The following is a 24,557-nucleotide window of genomic DNA, read 5'->3' as shown; positions in this document are numbered from 1 at the left end:
ATGAAATCTTGGGAGTGACCTTGGATGGGGTAAATGGGCTGGCGAGGAATCATGGTGCTTCCCTTAAAAGGTGAAGGAGTGGGTTGATTTTGATGAGAACTCAGGATTCACGTGGCCTGGGTGCTGAAGCCTCAGATGGAGCCAGCCGAGGGAGGCTCTGCTCCTGACTCAGCCTCTGAGGTGCTGCTGCCGCCTGCAGCGGTCTCCCTGTGCCCCCATTCCCACCTCTGGTGCACCTGAACTCATTTTAACTGCTGTTTGAAGGCTTCGCTTCAGAAGCGTGATTGACTCTTTACCTTCTGCGACGCGAAGGAAGCTAGCCCCGTTCTGGCAGGGCTGTGAGGCGGGCAACACTGAGGCACGGCAGGTGCGGTGGCCTGGAACCTTCTGGAAGAGGCCTGCAGGGAGGGGCCCCATGCCACCCCGCCCGCCCTGCCGCTGCTGAGGAGGCTGTGAGGAGGCGAGGGAGAGGAGAGGAAAGGAGCGGAGCAGAGCTAGAAAACAGAAGTCTGGAAGAAGTGCTGGAAACAAACTCTGTTCTTGGTTAATTCCCAGAGCGTAATGTTTTTCTTGCCTCTCAGGGCAGAAATAAGTGACACATTCACAAAGTGCTTATTTAGGAAGAATGCGTAAAATGCTGTTTCCCTTGAGTGGGTGGGAATGAAAGGGCAAGAGACATTGTGTTTATTTGGTTCCAATTACCCTCGCACATGCAGGCCTTTTCCTTTCAGCCTTTTTCTTAGCGTTTTTCTGGTTGTCAGGTGTTCTGTGGCTGCTTTCCCCTTTATCTTCTCTCACGACTCTTGTTTTTTAATGTTTCTTTCTGAGAGTGTAATTATGCAGTCTGCTTCTTTGTGAGGATGACAGCTTAGGCGCTTCCCACCCTTTACCACCTACAACAATTACTTCCTACTCCCATGCTTTTTATCTGGGTTTTTTAAACCCAGGTCACTCTCTTAATCCATTTTACAGCAGAGCCCGCACACAGCGGAATTGGCATGTCCAAGGAGGTGGAAAAATGGCATGGGGATGGAAATGAGGAAATGGGTACCAGGAGAAGGTGCTGCCACAAAAAGGTCTTGCTTCTCTGAAAATAACGTTCACTGAAACCTTGCATCTCATTCAAGCCCTTCTGGGAGGTGACATGTGCCTGTGACTACGAGAGAGGGAGAGGCCACTGTGCCTTTATCTTTCTGTTTCTACAAAGAATGCTAACTGCTGCTTCTTTTCCAAAATGAAGACTAGTAAGTGCAACCGTCGCTTTCTGTGTATAAGGCTTATTATTTCAGCTTCTCCTATCATTCTGTTGTAGCCCAAAATGACAAGACTTTAAGTGACCTTTCTTTGAAATAAAAATAATTTAAAAAATTATCTTACCCTAATATTTTGTACATATATGAACACATATATACATATAATATTTACATAATACTTTTTTTTTTCGTGTTAGGAAATTTCTGCAACGCCAGCCTGATTCTCATCCAAAGGTTTCACTTTCCCTCACTTACTTCAGGACTTTAAAAACTTTCCACAACTGTATTCCCAGTTCTGCAAGGCAGCGATATGGAAATCATGTCCTGCATTTACCTTCTTAATTGTTCTGAAGAGTTTTAGTTTTGGGACTGAAATTAGTCACAGGTTTTCCCTGAAGAATATTTTAGATGAAAGTTGATGTTTCCTTATTTTAGATATTTGTGCCAATGCACTTTCATGCAGTTGCAGAAATTAAACATGATTGAGTTTTCGTAAAAAAGCTAAGTAGAAGCAAAATATTTCAGAAAGATCAAAACATACCATTCTGATATTTTTGAAAAAGATACATTTTTACTGTTTGGTTTTTGTTGGGTCTTTTTAAATAGCTTTGGAACACATTTCAAAAGGGCTTTGAAAATTTTAAAAGATCAAAATCAAACTGAAACACAAATTTTGTCAAAATGATACCTTTTGATTGAATCAAAATTGCTTTCCCAACATTTTACTACAGGAAGTTTTCATTCCATTTCAGAAGGAAAAAAATCTCAGAATCCCAGCTTTCTCTTAAATGGAAAACCTGCTTTCTAGCCACCTTCACCCTATTATCTTTATGCAGACCAGGGTTATAAGAGGAAACCTTTGAAAGTGTATCAAGCTATGGGCTTCTGCCCTTCATTCCTCGCAGAATTATGGAATTATACAAGCTGCCTCTTTCAAAATTCCCCATTTGGCTTTATATCATAGAGCCTTTTCATTTTCCCAACAGTAGTTCCTCATATTTCTGCGGCTAAAATGTGAGCTTATTCAGTTCTGGTTTGGATAATGTGCACAACTGAAACCCCTTTGGTCTTCTGCAAAAATTCCACTCACAAGCCCACAGCAAGCAGAAGGAATGCTGTGCTCTTCTGCACGGGTTCTGTGCAGACCAGCGAAAGGAATGGAACATACTAATCACAGGTTTTTGTGGCCACGCTACAAAGATCATCTGCCCCTAGGGCCCCAGGTATCACAGCTCCTATTCACCTTGTGAATCTCTAGACCTTGTGGAAACACTTTGGACTCGAAGCATATAAATTACCTAATTCTCTCATATCTGTGAAAAACTTACTCATTAAAACTTCTGAAGTTTAACAGTGCTGTCAAGCGTTCACAGAGTGCTTTGCATTAATGGAAAATCTAGCGTAGAAATGAACAATGGCCTGTTTTATGAAAATGAAATATTCAGAATGTAGAAAATTTATGTTATTATTGATAGATCAATACAACTGATTGAATCAGTAGAGGTAAAGATAAAGTCAATGTCCTTTGCATTATAATTTTTGGAGTGCTACATAAGGAATTGTAACTAGATTGAGGTAATGCAAGCCAGCACTGCAAAAATATGTCTGCATGACACATTTACTAACGGCAATTTCGGTTTTGGGGGTGTTGCAGCAAGATGCAAGTTTTGAGGTAGGTTCTGTAGCTTCTCTGAGATTTGGTCTCCTTTTTCTGCTTTTTATTTGCAAGTTCAGGGCCAGCTTAACTATCAATAAAAAGATCTCTTTTTAGTATATATCCTAGATAACTTGGTGTTTTGGCTTTGCACAAATCTTCTGTAATTCAGATAACATTTCTCCTTTCCCTTTCCCTTCCTTCTCCTATTTCTTTGTTATGCCCAGGCCATGGATTCTGCTCTGTACCTCAATAGTTGGCAGTAGTTTGAGGATAACTTGAAATGCATCTGTACGGTGGAGCATGATGCAGAGAACTTGGAAACAAAAAGGGCTTACAGCACAATACTGTTCAGACTGGCAAATTGAGGTCTGGAAACGTTAAAACGGCATTCAAACAGCTTTTGTTCTAGAGGGATTCAGGATACTGAAGTAAGTCTGGAGAAACTGTAGAACCTGTAATAAGGAATGCAAAAAGATATATGGCTAAATATCACATTGAGGGGCAGACTCAGCATGACTTTTCTGAAAGGAAATCCTGACCTGCCTATCTAGAAACTTCTTTAATACGATCTACTTGGATTTCCAAGGACTTGACAAGGTCCCTTACCAAAGGCTCGTAGAAAATAAGCTCCCATAAGAAAGGTGCTTTTATGGTTGCTCTCGTTAATTGGTTAAAAGATAAGAAACAGAAGAGAGAGAGAGTCTGTGCAATTGAGAAAATGGTAGGGAAATGGAGGCAAATAGAGAAAGGACACAGTTTGCTGATGAGATTAAAACCTTCAGGGTAATGGTGTTAATTCAGCCGAACTAGAGCTATCTGCAAAGAGTTGCGGAAGGACCTTATGAAATTGAGTACACAGTTGTCAAAATAACATATAATAATGTCTGCAAGTATAAAATGATGCACATGGCAAAAAAAAAAGCTAAATTTCTGTAAACAGTAATGGGTTATGAATGACCTGTTACCTTCCAGGAGAAAAATCTTGGAATTAGATAGTTTGTAAAAATATCAGTTCAGTTTAGTGCTCAGGAACAGTCAAATTAGGAAATAGAACACCAGGCATTATTAGGAAAAGAAACAGAGGGGAAAAAACCAAATTAAAAGTAAATACGGCGACCTGCATTTTGAGAGTTTTGTGTAGTTCATGTCCCCATCCTAAATCAAGGATGATCAAGGGTATGGAACTGTTTTTGTATTAAGACTAAAAAGAGTAGGACTCTTCATCTGGAGAAAGGAGATGGCTGAGAGAGGATTCAACAGTAGTCTGTAAAATCACAAACGACAGAGAGAGGATTAGTATTTTGATCTTCGTTTGTGCTTACAGTCTCACAATATCAGAAGAAGGGCGCATGATGTGAAATTTTCAAGTGGCAAGTTCAAAATAAAACAAAATTATGTATTTTTCCACAGAACAGAGCTAAATTGTGGCACTCATGAGCGCAAGATCTTATAGATGCTAAATTTTACATGGGCTGAAGGAACAATTAAATTAATATAACAAAAATCCATGAAGAACTGTTAAGCCTAAAGAATCCATCTTTCAGGAAACTGCTGTGGTACAAACCTCCTGAGGCTAAAAGAGCGCATCAGGAAAGTGCTCCTATGTGCTTATTCTGTTCTTGTAACTTCTGTAGGCATCGTTACTGCTGACTGTCAGAGACAGGATATTGAATTAAATGGACCTTAGGCCTGACCCACTATGGTTGTTCCTATGTTGTGGTTGTAATCTAAAGATAATTCATCATGAATGGATTGAATTGCTCTCATGAGTAGTAGTTCACTGATGATGAATTGTAGCTGTCTGATGCTTCTTTGCTGCCTTCTCTGCCTCCTGTTTTTTTGCCCCATCTTTCTTCTCTCCTAAATAGCCACTAAAACATCACTGTTCACATGAATTTTCATTTTGGGTAGCGTCGTTTACCCGTGTTTCTTCGGAATCCAAATTTTCCTAATCCCATTAGGACTTTCTTTACCTGGCTGAAGAGTGGCAGGAACAGAGATCTACTTATGCTTATGTAACCAATCTCTGGCACTATACGAGAGACAATAATTCACGTACATCATGCAAAGCAGAATCTGACAGTTTTGGCAGTAGCATGGAGATGAAACAGCTTTCTACTACTATTCTCAAGCAGATCAGAAGGGGAAAACTTTTACGAAAACAGTAGTAAAGAAAAGACTTAACTGTAAAATCAGAAAAGATGAACGTAAGCACATTGTGAACATTACACTGTGGTTACACTGGGATTTTCTCTTAAACATTGACAGTTTTGTTGTACTACTACTGTACAGTTTCACTGGCAGCAGCACTGGTAGAAGTAACAGAGTAGACCAGCCTCTGATGTTTATTCTTTTGTCTTCAGGTGCTGGTCACCTGCCTGCCAGGTACCTACGCACAGAAATCAGAGGTACAGTAGTACACGCCAGCTGGCTGTAGGATGGCCAGGTGAGGTATGAAGAGCTGTGAAGGTGTAGCTACATGGACTTCAGCATGGACTAGGCACTGGTTAGCAGGAGGAGGACCTAGAGCCCCATTGTGAAACATCTGGCAATCCCAGCTAGCTCCAAATAAAATGGGTTGTGTGGGCCCCCCCGTGTTTGTTGCCAGTGCTGGAGGACTTAGCACAAGTTGTGCACGTAGCGGTGGAAGGCAGAAGGCCTGCGGAAAGCCTGCCTTGCAGCGAGAGAGCTGAAGGGCTTGCTAGCGATGGGAGGGATAAACTGTGAGGTGTTTGGTGTGTCAGACAACTTGGACGCAAGTAAGGAGGAAATGACTCAGAGACTGAAAATGATGAGTTTCTTAATGCTTGTTAAGGGAGAGGGGTAAGAAGAACGTGTTATCCTCAGTATAAATTACAGTAAAAGCATCTAATTGTCTCTGCTTGGTAGGCGCGGCGCACGATGTGGGCCCATTTTAGGGACGAGCCACGGGCCGCGGCTGACCCTGCGAGCCGACCTGCCCCTGCGGATAGGTGCGGGCGGGGGGTTAGCTCCCGCCGGCCTCGTCCCCGGCTGGGGCTCTGCCGGTGCTTCCCCAGGGAGAGGGCGAGGGCGAGGGCGAAGCGGGAGGCGGCGGGGCGGCCCGCCGGGAGGTGTGCGTGGCCGCCAGGAGGAGCGAGGCGGGGCGGCCCGCAGCCCCTCGCCGCTTTCCCCAGCGGCGGCCGGCGTGCGCGCCGCCCTTGCCCGCTGATGCAATCGGAGCCCGCAAGCGACGGCAGCGGCCACGGCGGCGGCGGCGGCGGCAGCAGCAGCAGCAGCAGCAGCAGCGGCAGGAGCAGCAGCGCAGGAGCAGCAGCAGCAGCAGCAGCCCCGGCGGCGCCGGCAGACGAATCGGCCGGCTCGGAGCCCGCGCAGCGCGCCGCCGCCGCCGTACCCGGGGGCTCGGCGACCCGCGGGGCTCCAACACGAGCGCTGCCCGAAACGAGCGGCGGCCCGCCGAGAGCCCGCTCCGCCGTGGCAGGGAAATACCCTCCGTTTGCCAGCATGATCAAGGTAAGTGGAGCGGGTCTCCTGCCAAAATCCCCTCGTCCATCCTTCGGGGGATGCGGAGTAGCAGAGGGACTTTTCCTTGGCAAACAAGGAAAGCGGTAGTTTACTGATTTGTATGTACAGATTTCAGTGCTCTTATTTGTTATTTATGCTTTGCGAAGGAGATTTCTGTCCCCCGGAGATTTATTGTTTGAGATTCAGAAGCAGGATGTGTGTGATTCTACCTCTTTCCATGTTCTTTCATTGCAGACAGCGTGTGTGGAAAAGAAATAATGAGTCAGGAGGGAGAAGGGGGGGAAGGGAAGGTGTATAATTTCCTCTGAGGGGGATTTCTTACGGTTTATTTGTAACATGGGACTCTTAATGATTAAAAAGAAAAAAAACTGCAAAAGGTATGGTCTCCTGGCAGGCATCATGCCTTTTTATGCCTCTGAGTTTATTATAGGTCTTATGTCTGCCATTGTACTAAAATAGACTGTGAGTAAAGCCCAGTAACATGTATTTAGAGATTTTGATTAATTTCAGAAATAATTTTAAATAATGGAAGAAGAGTTTTCGGTAGTGAACACTAATGTGAGAGATGAGCATCTGTGGGAACTATCCTTTTATAAATGTCATGTTTATGTTCTTCTGCTTAGTGAGGCTGATCTGGGGATTAAAAAGAAGTCCTCCTTGTCAAGACAAAGGGCATGGAGATAGCACGGCTGCTTTTCAGTTAGATTGAGGGAACATCACAGCAACTTTATACCCTGTGGAACAGCTGCACTAAGAATAATTCTTGGGTATTGAAGAAGGTCTGTGCTGGGCTGACTGTGAACTTCACAGCCACAGCCTGATGCCAACCAAAGTTAACAGCTGAGGAAAAACAAGACTGAGTTATTTGCTCTCCTTGAGTAACTATAACAGATGGAATATAGGCACAACGGGTATGTGACTGGCAGGTGTCTCCCCAGCTCCTCTCTGTCACTAATGACAAGTGTTACTCTCATCCCATCCTAGGTCTCATCAACATTGCTCCCTCCTGGGTGGGTCTAGCAGTTGTGCAGATGCTACTGATGATAGCAGGGTGTCCTGGTTTCAGCTGGGATAGAGATAATTTTCTTCCTAGTAGCTGGTATAGTGTTAAGTTTTGGAATTAGTATGAGAGTAATGTTGATAACACACTGATGTTTTTAGTAAATAGTGTTTATAATAAGTCAACGATTTTTCTGCTTCTCATGCCCAGCCAGCAGGAAGGCTGGAGGGGCACAAGAAGCTGGGAGGGGACACAGCCAGGACAGCTGACCCAAACTGGCCAAAGGGGTATTCCATACCATATGATGTCATGCCCAGTACATAAACTGGGGGGAGTTGGCTGGGAGGGGTGGATTGCTGCTGGGGCATCCATCAGTCAGCGGGTGGTGAGCTATTGTATTGTGCATCACTTGTTTTGTATATTCTAATTCTTTTAGTATTATTATTGTCATTTAATTATTATTATTATCATTATTTTCCTTCCTTTCTGTCCTATTAAACTGTCTTTATCTCAACCCATGAGTTTTGTGGTTTGTTTTTTTTTTTTATTCTCTCCCTCATCCCACTGGGTGGGGGGGAGTGAGCGAGCGGCTGGGTGCTGCTCAGTTGCCGACTGGGGTTAAACCACCACACAGGACTAGAATGGGTGAGTGCTCTGGAGGAGCCTCAGGAGGCTCTGATTAGCCCCATTTGCACTTACTGCAACGGGGAGTGGCAGACCAGCCATGGCAGAAAACTGATCTGAAACTGCTCAGGGAAAATACCCAAGCAGCTGCCCCCAGCCAGAATGCTTAGGGACAGAATGCAAGTGTGTCAAGGAGTGAGACAGACTGTCATGTTTTATACCACTTTTGATGTACCTGTTGTGTGTCTAGGAAAGAGAGCATGACCCCGGTCTCCAGGGTGTTATCCAGCACCTGGCAGTAATGCTCTGGCATGCCCATGCAAAAAACAAGTAGCAGGCAAGCCATAGACCTACCTGCCTGTTTGCTCAAAGCAGCACTGACATCTCATTGGGTTCTTCTCACCTGCACAAAACCTAACTTTGCTTTGTATTTTTACTGTAGAAAAGACAGCATGAAGCAATACCTACAGCAGTAAAAGCACACTCTTGTCACTTGCAAGTGATGTAGCCTTGGGCAAGCCAGTTCTGTCTGAGCCCTTTACCCTTTATGTGCCTCATCTGTTCAGACTGTAAGCTCTTCAGGGTTATGGCTGTCACTGTGTATTTGTAGAGCATGTATCAAAGGTGCAGAAAATTACCATTTGATTATCACGATACTTATGCAAAAACCAATAAACTTATAAAGGTATCAGTAAGCAACCGCTTTATTACAGCTCCTTATCCCTTCATCTCCTCCTTCATCATTTCCTGCTTTTAGTCACAACCTTCCCTTTCTCCTTGAACCATTTCCAGCCCAACCTCAACCCTCTCTTTCTGGCCTGTTTAAAGGAATGTTATGTATAAGAAATGAATTATGCCTCTGGGTTCTGCAGTCCTGCCTTGTCCACCTATTGCACTGGTTGTTACTGACACTCCTAGCATTGTTTGATCCAGATATTCTGATTTTTCCTATGAAAGTTGAGTATTGAAATCTGCCGCAAAGTCATAGGTAAAAAAGAACACTGCAAAATCATTAGGTAGCTTTAACACAGTTGATATCTTGCTAAACCAGTCCATAAGCCATACCCTTGGTTTAATTTGATAGATGAAAATAATTCAAATGGAATTCACTAGTGATGAATTTATCCCTGGGAGGGCAATGTTAGGAAAAGAGGTAAACCAGCTCATTAATTGTGTAAACACTCAGTTATCTGAATTTGTTCAGCCATTTTAAAACAATTTATTTGGTGTGGGCATGCTAAAGAATCAGAACAGACATTATTTCCATTACTTCCTTATGTTATGCCATTTTCTTAAATGAATAATCATAGCTGAATGTATAACAAACTGCAGATTATTAGTACGTTTGAAGGCAGGACCTTCAGTGTTAGAATGAAGGATCTAAGGGGTAAATTCTGTTTGGAAAATTTGCACAATTAGCCTTCTTAGGCCACGCATGTGAGGACTGGCATCTTCATGTCACTACAGTGACATGTTATGTACTCCACAGTGCTAGATAAGCTCATCGGAGACTTCTGTGAGCTCAAGCCACTCAATACTGATTGTGGCTTTTGATAATAAATTGTGGCTTTCCAACTGCCATGATGGCTGTAACGTAGAGATTAAATGCACAACCTTCATCTTGAATGTCTGAATTTCGGTGATACTCGGGCATAAATCAAAGTAGTACGTGACCCTAATTTGTTATTCATAGTTCCTTACATGCTTGCAACTTGATACCTCCAATTCTTACATAGGATGAAGTGAATGGGTGGTCCCATTCACCTTGGAAACAATTTCATTACTTTATGACTTTATACATTAAAGGGACAGGTAATATTAACTCATAAAATAGAGCACCTGTTGTAGAAGAGCAATTTAGCAAATATTACCATATGCTATTGCAGATGAAAATCCTATGTTACGCTTATGGAAAGGCCTAATGTTGCCCTTGGGTGTGTATATCAAATGATCCAAAAGAGTTAACATGAACTAAATAATTGAAACTATCTTTAAAATGATCAAGAAGTTTTACCCATCTGTCTTTTGTGCATCTTGGCCCATAGTTTATTACTGTTTTTACAAACTAATGTCATAATACCCTTCCAAGAGAGTTACTCATTTACTTTCTTCCCTTGAGGTCTGCAGTTTGTTCCAAGTTTTATTTTAGAGTATACCTGATGCATTAATGAAGTGCAGCATATGACTTCTCAGTAGGTACACAGCTATTGCTAATTCAGTTTGCCTATTAGAGTATTTCACACAATATTTGATAAAACCACTCTTAGAAAGCACAGAAAATATATTGTTTTTCCTGGTATATGAATGGGATTTAATTCTGCAAGGTTCTGATTGCATTAATTTCCACTAACATTCAGAGAGATCAGTGCCACACAAGTCATGTCCACTTGTTTAATTTTATTTAGACTGTTGTCTTAGGGGTCATCCCTTCTGTAATAAATGCTTGAATTTGCATTACCCTTACTGAGAATGAACTTTTTGTAAACTTTGACACTGAGAGGCTGAGGGAACTGGGTTTGTTCAGTCTGGAGAAGAGGAGGCGTTGGGGTGACGTAATAGCAGCCTTCCAAAATCTAGGGGAAAATCAAGGAGATGGGGCCAGGCTCAGCAATGATGTATGGTAGGAGGACAAGAGACGATGGCATAAATTGAAACAAAAAAGGTTCAGGCTGGAGATAAGGAAAAAATTCTCCCCACAAGGACAGTCAGGCAGTGGAACAGGTTGCCAAGAAAGGCTGTGCAGTCTCTGTTCTTGGGAGCTCTGAAGACCCAACTGGAAAAAGCCTTGAGAAACCTGGTCTGAGCTCAGAGCTGATCCTGCTTTGAGCAGGAGGTTGGACTAGAGACCTTCTGAGGCCCCTTCCAGCCTGGATTTTCCTATGGTCCTGGAAAAAAGCTTATGAAGTAAGATTTTTTTTTTTTTTTTTTTTTTAATCCAGTCTTAGTCTTTGACACAGTAGTGTGGATCAGTACATGTTTGTCCAGAGCTCTGCTTGCTAGGCTTTTAACAGTACAAAGAACTCTGTGCAAAGATGGTCTTTAAAGTCACTAGTTTAGGCAGATTTCTTTGCAGAAGGTAATTTCTTTAACATGTCAGTACAGTAGTAATATTTTGTTCTTTATTATCTTGAGGAACTCCAAGTGCTTAACAGAAGAAGTTGAACAGTAGTGTTGGTGCAAGTATCTTCACACGAATGCTACTTTATTTGGACCCTTTGGAGTTTGTTTGTTGGGGATTTTCGGCTGTTTTTTTGGTTTTATTTTTTCCCCCAGGAGCCTTGTTGCTTTAATTACCTCATTAGGATCCATAGTAAGGTTTATCAATACTCCATCAGTGTGACTACCGCTAAGCCAGGAAAGAGGACTGTACCTCCTTCCTACACTCTCAACACCTTCCGTCTAATTACTGTACTTTCTTTCCCTATCCGCATTGGAGAACCAAGCTAGTACTTTTTCTCATAATCAGAATACATCCTGGTTTTGCTAGACTTTTTTTTCTTACCATGTATTTTAAGAATAATTCTTTAGACAAGGATCATTGTACCAGTAGGCACTGGCCATGGGAAGGGAAGAGGTATGTCAAAACTCCTAGGGAAGTTGCTAATGTCAAGGGAAACTTAAGGGGATATCTCAGGGATTCAACCATCTTTTTCTTAAGGTTGGAATTTTTATAATACTGCTGGCTTTTTAAAAAATATCAGCTTCTTGTTGGTTTTGAAATGAATTCACAAGGTCTTCTTTTCACTTCTTTTCAATGCAACTGACTGCAAGTAAAGTTCAATGCACTTAGAATTCTTACAACTTTTGAAAAGGTTCTGTCTAGTAGTTTTCAGTTCTGTAATAGTTGATGCTAAATTTTCTAAATTGTGTAATTTCTCCTTTGGTATGTGGAAAATAAAACACTGGCAAAACTATATGAAGCACTGAAAAAAAGGAGACCTTTTTTGATTTTCTGGAATGTGAACTTTAAATTACTGTATCTTAAATATAATATATAAATATACCATACAAAATTGCATATTCTAGCCTTACAACAAAATTATTAATTCACAAGGTTTTATACAACTGCATCTCATCATGCAATTCATTTAAAATCACATGAAGTCCACTGAAAATCAGCAGTAACAATATAATTTCTGTTGATGCATGGAGTTTCTCACCCTCCAGTAAAATAAAGGACATTCTTAATCAAAACAATAAGGGGAAGAAAACTTTATAGCAAATTTTAATACTTGCAGTATCCTCAACATATTTAGCAGGCTAGTTGTTAACTAAGTTTCTTACCAGATGCATGATGCAGGTTTTATTTCTCTGATTTTAAAGTTTGAGGAAACAGGTGGAGAGGTTAAGTTTTTGATCCTGGATGAATAAAAGCATAAGTCATTTTTTAAATAGGATCTATAGTTTTAAAACATTCAGAAGTACCATAATCATTTTTGAGAACAGAACATAAAGATTTATTAAGATCATCAAATTATCAAGGTCACAGTCAGTGCTAGTGTTAAGAGTCAAAACTGTAAGTCTTTCTGAATCCTGCCCTATACTGTGGCAGTGCCTACTCACAAACTCAAAAAACCCCTTCCTAATTGCTAGAAAGTATTGCCTGAAGTATAGGGAGTGAAAGCTGTAAAAAATGAATAGTTGTGTACTGGTATAAAAGTGTAATGTAAGCTGAGTTTATTCCTTACACAACATGAAGTTGTAGTTGTAGCACAGGGTATTATAGCATGCACACAGCCACAATTTTTGCCGCAGCTGTACAGCTGCATATATGCATGCATGCATGCAGAAAAAAAAAATCATACTGTATTCACATGCTGTATATTTGAGGCATTATCCATCATGAATGTATCATTTGTTTTTTAAGCAAGTATGGTGGTTAGATATGCTGTAACCTATTTATATGTGCATGGGAACTAAATTGGAGACTCTGCCTTAAACTGGATTAACTGTCTTTAGAAACAGAAGTGCAGTTTGGGAGACAAACGAAACAAAGTTTCCCATGCCGGGAAGTGTTTTGTTTCTGTAACCATAAAGGAAGTCCATTGGGTTATTTGACTGTATTTGATTCAGTTCTGTTTTTCTTCTTTCTATATTCTTCTAACACAGCTGTGCTTTTTTTTTAAATCTGATCTTGTGCTGTGGCCCAGTCCATGGCCCAGGCTTTGTCCTCAGTATTATGCAGTGCTTTATAGAATACAAAGACAAGTTCTGTAGTCTATGCTTTTTTCGTATTGACAAGTGTCTGTACTACTAGAATAGCTTCATTTTTTTAATATTATCCTTTGCCTTTCAACACCTTTTCAGATATGATTTTTGGCATTTACAGGTTGATTCTCTTCTTGACACCTGGAGGCAGAAGTTCAGTAACATCAGCATTCCTTTCTGGCTCTCCATTGAGCTGAAAATGCTGCATTTACAATTGTTTCCTTTTGGATCTTCTTTTAAGTGGTTTTGCTGTAGCCAGCAATGTTTTCATCATGTCAATTGGGCAAAATATTTATTGCAACATACATATAAAATTAGTGTTCTGTCCTGCCATTTCCAGGTGAACTGGATTTCAAAAGTGGACAAATCAGATACAATTCTAAACTGGCTTAAGATTAGCTTCATAAATTCAGAAATGACAGAGACATTCTAGCCAAGAACATTGATATTCACGTGGGTTGAAGCTGGGCAAAACCCTTGGTTCATGAGGATGTTATAAATAAGTGATTTGTCAATTTAGATTTATTGAGCTGAGCAGGGCTGGTTGATCATTGATACAGATGTTGAACTGTAAGAGGACAAGCCTACATTACTTGCCATACGTCTGTTTATTATCTTCATTACTAGTGCCATTTCGTAGTATTTCAAAGTTATCATTTTTCTAATAGAGACTGTATCACTCTTGATTTGTGATGACCTTTTACTGTGCTATAATTTTGACAACGGCCCTCAGTTGGCTTTGCATGCTTAATGCGTGCTTAATGCTGACACCTCTACAAATACCTCATCTGTGACCATACTTTTTTAAGGCCACTTTTAATGTGTTGAGTGCTATTTTGCTCTCAAATTCCCCGGCAGAATCCGGTTTGCTCTGGGCACTGTCAACAAATTATAGAGGACTTTAGATGAAGGGCTTGCTCACAGGGTATTTAGAAAGGACACATAGGGTAGCTTTAATACAACTCCAAAATTTTGGAGGGTTATAATGCGCGATTTTTCCCTGTCTTAGAGTTGTTATACAGTTGGATATATACTAAGTAGGTAGAGTATCTGGCTTTGTCACTAGTTTAAATTATTTTACCTCTATTTCTGCTCTTTTGAGCAGACATCATCAAGAAAAGCAGCTTCTTGTGGGTGTTATCTTGGTGTTTTTCCATGTTCAGGGGAGTAATGTGTGACACTGTAGTTGTGCTCTGCTTTTCTTGGCTCTTAGTAAGCTTCCATGAGATTATTTACATTTGCTTCGTGTGGTGGATTATGCTTACTACCTTTCGTTGCACCCACTGAAACTCATAAAGACTGTAAAGCAAGAGAAGTTCCTAGCATATTCTGAGCTGGATGTCTATCATGCAAATATATTCCCTCTCTGTAGTTTGTTGTTAATTTGAACAAGAACACGAACATCATTGTAGGTGCTGTCTTCAAACAGGTTCCAAGGATTTTCCCTGTGGGTTAGCTTTGTTCCTAATGCCCTTGACATCAAGAGGAAAGCTTCGACTTCCTTTCTACTTTGTTGAATTGTGTCCAGTTAAATCAAATTAAGGCAGTGTTTGAACACACAGCAAAAGACACGTCACAAGGATATAACCCAGGCTTTGGCAAAAGCCAGGGAGAGATCTCCCATTACTTCAAACCAATTACGCCAGGCTTAAAACCCACTGGAGCTAGTACAGGCAGGTCTTCTGCAGCCATCACCTGTGTGCTGTTATGCAAGAAGCTTGCACAGGGCATAGCTGTGAGTAGAGCGCACAGCCAAAACCACATCAATCATTTACACTTGTTCTTCTTCCTTGAGAAGGACTGTAATGGATCTGATGGGTATGTCTCTATAAGGAAGAGGAGCTATAGATTTAGTTCCTGGGGAGCTGTGCACGCCCTATTCTGGCACCTGTCCGCCTCCCAGTGAATTCTCTGAAGCAACTGCCAACCAGTGTGAGGTATGCTGATGGGACAACCTATGCCTAAATTTCCTATCTGTAGAAGAGAGATATTTCTACCTTTGTTCACTTAGGTGTTGTGACTGTAGAGCCAGTATTAATTTTTAAGGCTTCCAGGTATTACAGTGAGAAGATTCATTTAAAGCTTATAAATAATGGTCTCAGTTCTTTATCTGGAACAAACAGAAAGATAACTGCAAGCATCATATAGACCAGCCCACCATCAGAATTCAAGAGAAAGCACAGTATTTGCAACACTTCTAGACAAAGCTTGCTGTCTTTCTGGGTTTTTTTCTCTACCCTGGCTTGCATCACCTGTTTAAAGAGACCTACTAGATCACTCAATCCACTGTAAGCCTTGAAAGCTCAAGTCTGGGTCCTTCTGCAGCATTGTGGCCAAATGTCCAGGCAGAACACATATCTAGGTGTATACAGTTCTGCCTGCAAGCAAAAAACAGGGGCTATGCTCAGCCATTTGAAAACACCAACATAGTAGAGAAGCATGTTTATAAGGAGTACTCCTCTGACTAGTCAGGCAGAGTGTACCTGCAGTATTGAGCCCATTCAGATCCCCAGGTTAGATAGCTGCTGCCATGCTTTATCAGCTTCATCTGTTGGACACTTAACAGCTAAACAAACTGCTTGGGAAGCAGGGAACAGGCCATAAATGCACTAACAGCCTAATGCAATACAGAAAGTCATGCTTCTTATGCTTTTACACCAGTGGCATTTGATACTCAGTGATGAATTAAATAGGCCATGCAAAGTTATCAGGGCTAGATACGATATCAAGCCAGCATACATCTGCCCTTTACAGACCAGCAACCACGTGCACAGTTGCATAATGTTTTATTGTACTTAGTGTTATTCGAGAGCCAGCTGTGTAAGTTACTGTTTTATTATCTGTAGTAGGACTGTATACAGGACTTGTGGTGAAGAAAGTAACTCCTATCTCCTCCAAAAGCTTTTTTTTTTCCCCCAGAGCTTTTGTTTTCAGTGTGTGATTCATCATTGCTCAGCATCTTATGTAAACCTTTATTCTAGTGCAAAATGGACTTAAATGGGACACGGTCTAAGCACTCTGAGAATAGCTACAAATGACCCCTTATACACGCCAGTGATTCAGGCCTGAACCTGTGTTTCTTTTGGTTCCACGGTAGTTATAAGGGAGCTTACAAACAGGAGTATGTCCTTAAATACAGGTTTTTGTCTGCTAGCTCTTTTCCTTAAGCATGTCAGTTCTCATTTTGGAATCCATCACTGTCTGCTGCGGTTTGGTTTGGGTTTTTTTTCCCCTAGGAGTCTACAATGATTTATTTGCAAACTGCAGAAGCTTTGGTCTCCCGCACTAAATTGTCTGTTTCCAGTTCTAAACCCTCAGTAACTCTTCAGACAATGATTTTATTTGTTTCTGCTCTGTATGCATTCATATAATTCACATTATCATTTGGTAATTGCATCAAGCCACTTGCCCTGGTCATTAGCTGCAGGATCTGTGTGTAGTTTCCACGATCAGGGAATTTCACAAATAAATTGTAAGCTATATTTTATGCATCTTTAAATCAGATTTGTACTTTACCTCTACAGCTGTCTCAGGATAAAAAACATAGCTAGTATAACTGAATACTTGAGGAAAATAAGCAGAATTTTTATTGTGGTGAGGCTCATTTTTGCTGATGTAACAGTGCAGTTAAAAATCCATCCCACAGCTCTGGTTAACTTTACTATAAAATCTTAAAATGCTAATTTAGTACTTGGCATTATAGAATACATGAGCAAAGAGAAATGTTAGAGAAAACGTAATGAACACAAGCTTCCTTGTGGTTAACAGCAAAGCCCTTTTACAGTGGTAGGGGAAAGTATGTAATAGCCTTTATACCCTTTCTTGTTGCTAGTTTGATGTAAAAGATCTCATATCAATGAGAACTGGGCCTAAACACAATAAAACCATGGTGACTTTCAGAATTTTCCTTTATTTTGTTTGAGCAATAATCATATCACATAGCCATGAGACACTATCTAGTTAGAAAACAGGCGGATGAACTTATAGGTCAACTAGATCCAGCTGGTTGCTTTAACATGTTTTTCTTTATGCCATTCTAGCAAACAATGCACTTGTTAAAAACCTAATTAATGCTAGAGCGGACAAACAAACCAACAAAAGAGGCACTTAGAGGCACTGTTCATAGGAGTTAGAGATGGAAGAGCTCCATTAGGTCATCTGCCTGTTCCCCTAATAGTACGAGGCTGTTTTCCTCAACCAGAAGGGAAGAGTTGGTTAACTGAGCAAGACGGTAAAGACAGAGGAAATGGCACCGGGGAGTGACAGAGCAACAAGAGGGTCATAGGAAGGAGAACAAACAGGAATGGTATGAGCAGTGGGCCTAGAAATCGAGGTTAAAGCATATTGCATTTGGAGGTCATTCGCAAAGGGGATTTCTTTAGAGTACTTGCCTATTTCTATAAAGAAAATAGGAAGGAGGATTGTATGGTTGTGCAGGAAATGTATTAAGACAGAACTAGCTGTCAAATAAAGGGATACCACACAGAGATGTATGGCTGCTTTATGTCCTGTATTGGATGGGGCTGGTGGTAGATTTTCAATATTTTTCAATTGGGAAGGATCACACTTTAGACTCCGTGTTGTATGAGTGTAATTCACAGCTCATGTTGTAAATTTTCTGAAATATCTGGCAAAATAATTTTAGCCTGAAGCTGAATAGATCCCTGGTCAGGTTCTCCTTAGAGATAGTTACAGCAAATTAATCTGTTTTCTCTTTCTGGTGAACTCTTTTCTTCCCTTTAACTTTCTTGATAATCCAGTTTTTCAAGCACACGTTCTTTTTGGATCTCAGAAGTAGTTATCCTTCACCTTGCTACTTTGCTACCTTGCTACCAGATGAACTGATACAAGTTTTCTTGTACAACAGGTTAGGCATTACTGAACTCATTCAAATATTAATTTAAGCACTGAGTCAAAAAATTGGCATTATTTCCTAGACAGGTTTCTCACCTGAGTGCTGACTGCAATGACATTACTTTGGCAACATTGTCCTGTGTTTATCTAATCTCGTGAAACCAACTTGGTCTGCTTTTAGAGTTGTGATATAGCTATGAATGTTACTAAATATGAATCTTGGATGGACTAGCTGAATATTTCCATTTCTTTATGTTCTCTGTTTTAAGGTTTTTCTAACCAATAAGTTGTGCTCATATAATCTGAATTGTCTTTCATTTAAACATAATAAAAACAGTGATACTTGTTTTAACAGGAGCATATTTCAGTTTTATTCAAATTACTTAAAATGTTTTAAATTAAACCAAATAAACTGCTCAAGCCAGAAGATAAGTGTCTGCACAGTCTTTTGGACTAACTTAATGATAATCTGTTTAAATTCAACCTTACTTTATGTAATGCAGCTTTCTTAGATAAAGAAACACTTGTATGTTCTAAGCCCTGATGCTTTCACTCTGATGGAAAATTATCATTAAATAATGTGGAAGCTTTCTTTTTCTGCTATGCTAGTTGCCTTGTATTTTTCTTTATTGTATACTGTTATTACACTGCCTCACTGTTTAATCAACATCAGTGCCAGCCTAAAGTTGAACAAGCAGCCACGGTAAGGTAATAATGCCTAGCTGACAAGGCATCAGGGCAGATATATGTTGGTAAGAGTAGACTTAAAGAAATGTATTGGAAGGCAGAAATCAGCATGAATGAGAATTCTTGGCAAACTAAGTAGAAAGCTAAGCACTGAAACTGCGTATGCCAAATTGTCCTTTTTTTTCCTTTGGGGTTTTGTTTTTTTTTTCCCCCAGTGTTGATCTGTGCGTACATTGAGGTGTATCATTGGAGCTGCTCTGGGATTTGTGCTGTACATGTTCTTTGAATTCATTATTGAAGACTGGGAAGCCAATACATGGAGAGTGCTCCAACCTAACAAACAAAGATACCTCAAAGATCTCTGTTTGGCTTGATAAGTGGTTAGAAATACAATTAAGAATTAGTCTTCTTGCTCCTTCTGTCTTGATTTTGAAAAGAGTAGATTTAAAAGAAGTTGTGTGGCTAAGACGTGCCATGCTATCATGTAAATGACCCAGCCCAATGAACGTACTTGGTGACACTTGCATGGTAGCACATACATTTGTGTATGCTCACGTTCGCATACATACAATATAAAGACAGTATTAAAATATTTTTATATCATGCAACTACTCCCATGACAGCTGAGGTAAACATGCCTGGCTGTTTGATTCCATAAATGAGCTTCCTGAGCTCTGGAAGTCTTTCATAAATGTCGTTAAGTAAATATCTTTTTAGTTGATATTAAAAATAATATTATATGACTTGGCCCTACAGCAATATTCAGAATTTCTCTCTCAGTCTGACAGCGGGTGGATTTTTTTTTTTTTTTTTAAAGCTATGTACATCATTACTGTTTTTTTCTGCAAATTCATCTTTTATGTGGTGTGGCTGCCAAATTGCATTAACATTTCCAATGGGCAGATGAAAACTGTTTTGAAGTTATGGAAGTGTTTTATATGACTGTAGCAATACACAGAATATGTGGCATTGTGCACGTTGGACTCTATTTTATACCTGGAAGAGAAAGGCAACTCTGATTTGTATGGCTTTGAATGCTGCAGTACCTGTCATCACACACTTGATTTGGCTCACCTATAGGCAATACCATAGTATAACTCATGTATTGAATTTATTGATCTGCTAGATTCCTGGAATCTGGTAAGTATTCTAATTTCATTATCCTTCCAGTGTAAACTAGAGCATGAAATGTTTCTTAGACACTTAGTAGCCAGAAGCAAGCATGGGAAAAATCAGTAAAATACTGTTTTAGCTTGGAGAAATGTCTCAGAAAGGACTTTCTTCATTGAAAACTTTTTCATATGACTTCTGACTGAGAGGAAACTCCCACTCCATCTTTGCTGGGGCCTGATGACTGCTACAAGATAGTCTTGGTTTTAAGTTTCTCTGCATAGCAGGAGATGGGGTTGCCTCAGTAGAAGGAACTATATGCAGCCATAGCTGTGTATCCGTGGCTTATTTGCTTCTTTAGGTTCTTGTCCTCCATAAATAGCCAATGCTTGCCAACAAAACACTGTCTATAATTCTTTTGTGGGCACGAAACTGGGTTTTCAGATGTTCCCTGTCACTGGTAGTACTCTAACCAGGGCGCTGGTGCTGTTGATGAAATTCTCACTCGGAGTGGGGACATTAGAGCTGTTTGTGGGCTGACTTGGATAAGCATGCATTGGTGAAACCAAAAAATTGACTAAGGATTTTGTGAAACTGCAGATCTTGAGTTGTTCTGAAAAGCAGCAGATATGATTTCCTAGCTGAAAGTGTGAACACTGTAGAAATTATTTGCAATTTATTTCTTTACTCCTACCTTCCACTAGGGAAACTTTTCTGTTCCCCAGTGGTGAGAAGAGTTATCAGCTACCAGGGAAAATTAAGTGAGCACAGAACTGATTAAAGAATTAGATTTCTTTGAAAAAGGGTGAGAAAGTACATGGCATATAGAGGTAACAGCAAATTTTTTTTGAGAACGAATGCCATTTTATTTTATTAAATAATGTCATACACTGTAGGTTAACAAGTGCAGTTTGCAGCCTAAGTTTACAGTGATGAAGCTTCTTATAATCTTCAGTTCCTAATTCATAACTGAGGATGAGCCTAAGGGATAATGGGGTAGCTAAAACCTAGGAACAGCATTTTGAAAAAGGATCTGGTAGAATCGCAGTTTATAGAACAGATAATCCCAAACGAGAACAAAGACATTGGTGCTACCACTGGGTCTCAAAAGCCGCCAAGTGTGAGGGCACAGGAAAAACTAAGGCAGATTCATGTAGTCTAGGAAGTCTAGGGAGTTTAGGGAGGAGAGGGGCCTATTTTTGTAGCAGAAGGTCCTTTCAGCTGAAGGACGAGTGATCTGACTGCATAAAAGAGGTAGATTCTCTGTTTTGAAGAAGCTGTGAGATGCAGGAGGATACCCTGACAGATGAGCATAACTAGAGGCATGGCAAAATGGTAACAGTGAAGTTGATTGGGTGCTCTTGCAGATCAATACTTTGACTACAAGGTCTCATGCCCGTAACAGAATAGCAGTCAGAGAAGGTGTGCCAAAGACAGCAGGGAAAGCCAAGAGGCATTGATTGGAGCATCCTGATGCTAAAAGACGTAGAAAATACGTGTGTCTAATGCAGTCTGAGGACCAAATGCAGGAGCTGAATGTTCAGGTTTGGGAAAGCTGTGCAGGTGACAATTATTAAGTATAAAATTTCCAAAAGTGCTGGTAAGTGTTACACACACAGTGGTCTTTCACATGTTGGGAGGAGACTAATGCCCCTAAGGCTTACCTCTTCTTTATAGAAGAGTTAGGTTGGAAGTAAGTACTCATGTGAGGGAACACTATTATCCAACTGAGTATATTGTGATTACTTTTGTAAATGCTAAAGCATTTGTGATGATTATTATAGCATTGAGATCTTCTATAAAAGTAAAGACAGAATTACTCATTACCAGGTCTTTATTTTAGTAGTGTTTCTCAGTGATACAATGACATATATAACCCATTTTTTAACGAAATTTAGTCTAGTGTAATGCTTTACACTTTTTTCTCATGCAGATCTTATAGTAATGACAAAATCAATGTGCAATTTCAATATTTTTGAAGGAAAACTGTGAAATACTGTCCTATTTCTAATTTAGAAAAAGCAGTTACATACACCATAAAGAAAAAGTTATCTCTACACCACAACATAGGAAATACTGCCATGCTTGTGTAATTGCATAGCAACTTGATACAGACTTGAGTGACTTTTGAGGAGACATTGACCCAGTGGCTCAAATGTATCTTTAGGATAACATCAGTGTTTTAATGGATGCAGTTTTAAATCTACCATGCTACTAAACACAAAGGGCAAATTCATGCTTGGCATATCTCCCTTGGCAATGTTGGCACTAAACCAGGGAGTAATTTTCCCTATTGCATTTAACAACATGTTTCAGATTTAAAAGCCATGGGCTTTTATATGGGTGGACAAAATATGACTCCATCAATTAGAAAGTAATTGTGGTATGTTTTTCTAGTACTGAGGGATTAACTCAATTTAATCTCAGTGTGGTTAACAAAGGCAATTAGCTACTTGCTTTAAATATGAGTTACATCTGTAACACATAATGACTTCATGGAGAACAGGATTGGCCCCATGGCACATGCCCAAAAAATGGGCTGTTGACTTCACTGAGTTCAGTGGGAACCTTGAACTGAAGGGCAACACAATTGAGCCCCTAGGGGCTGTTCCTGTAGGTGGTCCACACTTGAAATTCACATACTAGTTTTGTATCTTTTTAAAGATCATGAAAGAGAATATTAAACTGTATCCAGCTCTGGTCCTCTCTGTGTTGATGCCAACACTTGCTTTAGGGCAACTTCATAAAGCAGAGATGGGAAGAAACTGAAGCATGATGGTTGAGTATGTGTCAGTATTTGCTGTCACCTGTAATTATTATTAGAAAATCCAACTTTGCATACTAGATATTAGACAAAAGCCAGCAATGGAGCTGGAGCTGCTTGAGAAATTCTTGCTCCACAGCTGGCAGTTACCATCCTGTTAGATGGTAACCAGCTCACTCTCCATCCTAATTCACTGCCGTGCAAAGCAAAATCAGTTGGCTTAATTCATCTGCAGAATACTTAACTATTATAAACTGATGGTGTCATGAAGGCCTTCTGGGATTTTACCACTGAATTTGGAAGTATTTGAAGAATTACAGGGAAAGCAACGACCTATTATACAGTGCTTAGTTCAGACTGTCCCTCGGTTTGGGTAACACTTTAGTCCTGCTAGGGTCTGACACTGAATGCCATTGAACAGTCTACCAAAAAGACTTGTCTTTCTGGACTAAAAAACCCTAAGCTTTAAGACAAATAAAATGTATATTTAATAAGGTAAACCATATTGGTACATTGTAAAGAGATTTGTGATTTCTCTTGGCAGATCCTCCTTTAGTTGATAGAAAGGAGCCTCTAGCCGTGATTGCATGTCTTGCTGTAGAGGGTTAGAAAAAAAGAGGAACAGAAGAGTTAAAGCTGATGGTGAGAAAAGGCAGGAGGGATGTTATGGCCTTCCTGGGGTGTTGGCGGAGAGGGGAGAGGAAGTGAGATCTGCTGTGGCTGGGAGTTTGCTTTTTCTTTTGTTGGTAGCAAGCCTGCTATCTGTTAAAGGCCCACTGAAGATACCGCTTCCTTTCCCCCCCCCCCCCCCCCCTTTACCGTATTCCCAAGATCTACAAAAAGGGGAAAAAATCATGTTATTTGCCTTGTGTGTGCCATGCTTCACAGCCCGTGAGCGAGGTGGCCCCAGTCCTGGCCCCACAGTTTGGTGGCTGCTGCAGGACTCTGGTGGCTGGTGTCTCCCTGGCACTGCCTTCCACCCTACACGCAGCCCTCCTTGTAGGGTGAAGGCTGCTCCCTGGTTAGGAGCTTGGGGCAGGGATCTCACAGGCTGACCATGAAGGGTTTCCTGTGCACCTCTTTCCTTCAGGGGATTATACCTTTGACCTGGGGTTTTCCCATCTGGACTGGGACTTCCCACCCAAGATGCAGCAAGGCTGAGGGGTGGCAGGGTGAGAGGCAGCCACCAAGTGGTGAGCAGCCGTGCAGGGTCCTGCTAGGGCTTTTGCCTTGTAGGGCTGAAGCCTTGCTGTCAGCCCTGGCAACAACATTCCTTAGTGCCTCTGTCTTTCCTTCACCCCCTTAGACAGTCCCTCAGACCAGCCTGACTGTTTCCCCATGCCCACCCATCCCTGGCCTCATCTCAGCAGCTAGGCATCCCTTCTGCCATCCCCTCCATCTTGCCAGTGGTGCTTCCCTTAAGCCATCCTCCTAGCCATCCCCTTCATGACCCATCCCCCAGACAGTCTTGCTCCTGGCACCTTCCTCCCTCTCCCAAACCTTTGCCTCCACTTCACCTTTCCAGCCCTTTCTTAAAGGGTGCTCGGAAACAAGAAATGCTGTCAGGGCTGTATTTGTCTCCTTTGCTCCATGCTGGTGGGTGTAATAAGCGTTTACTGGCCACTGGCAAGGAAGGTCTAGCTAGTGCAGGAAGGTCCACAAAGACGCTAGCCTGATGCTGTGGAAACTGGGGATCTTGCTTTTAGGTAGGTGGCTTGCACCTGTCTGTGTTATCCCTCTGTTGCTGAACAGAAGGATGCCTAGAACTATCACTCCTTTTCTTTCAGTTCCTTTCTAGCATGGTCCATGGCAGAACCCTTAAGTTCAAAATAGCAGATAATTCAAAATACTCTGATTATATATTTATATAGGTAGGCATTCCTTATCACTGTCTTC

General features: G+C 41.0%; 1 protein-coding gene across 1 annotated transcript in view; it reads left to right on the top strand.

Annotated features, from left to right (window-relative positions):
- The first annotated feature begins 6,347 nt into the window (after positions 1-6,347).
- Positions 6,348-24,557, top strand: part of BCAT1 (branched chain amino acid transaminase 1) — a 62,492-nt gene continuing 44,282 nt past the window's right edge. Inside the window, exon 1 of the mRNA XM_050914902.1 lies at positions 6,348-6,402. Within this exon, the coding sequence (XP_050770859.1) occupies positions 6,394-6,402 (9 nt within the window). The 5' untranslated portion in view covers positions 6,348-6,393. The remainder of the gene's footprint in view (positions 6,403-24,557) is intronic.

The sequence above is a fragment of the Gymnogyps californianus genome, chromosome 1 (genome assembly GCF_018139145.2).
Source record: "Gymnogyps californianus isolate 813 chromosome 1, ASM1813914v2, whole genome shotgun sequence".
NCBI lineage: Eukaryota > Metazoa > Chordata > Aves > Accipitriformes > Cathartidae > Gymnogyps > Gymnogyps californianus.
The sequence above is the reverse complement of the archived record's forward strand: the minus strand, read 5'-3'. Positions and strand labels throughout refer to the sequence as shown.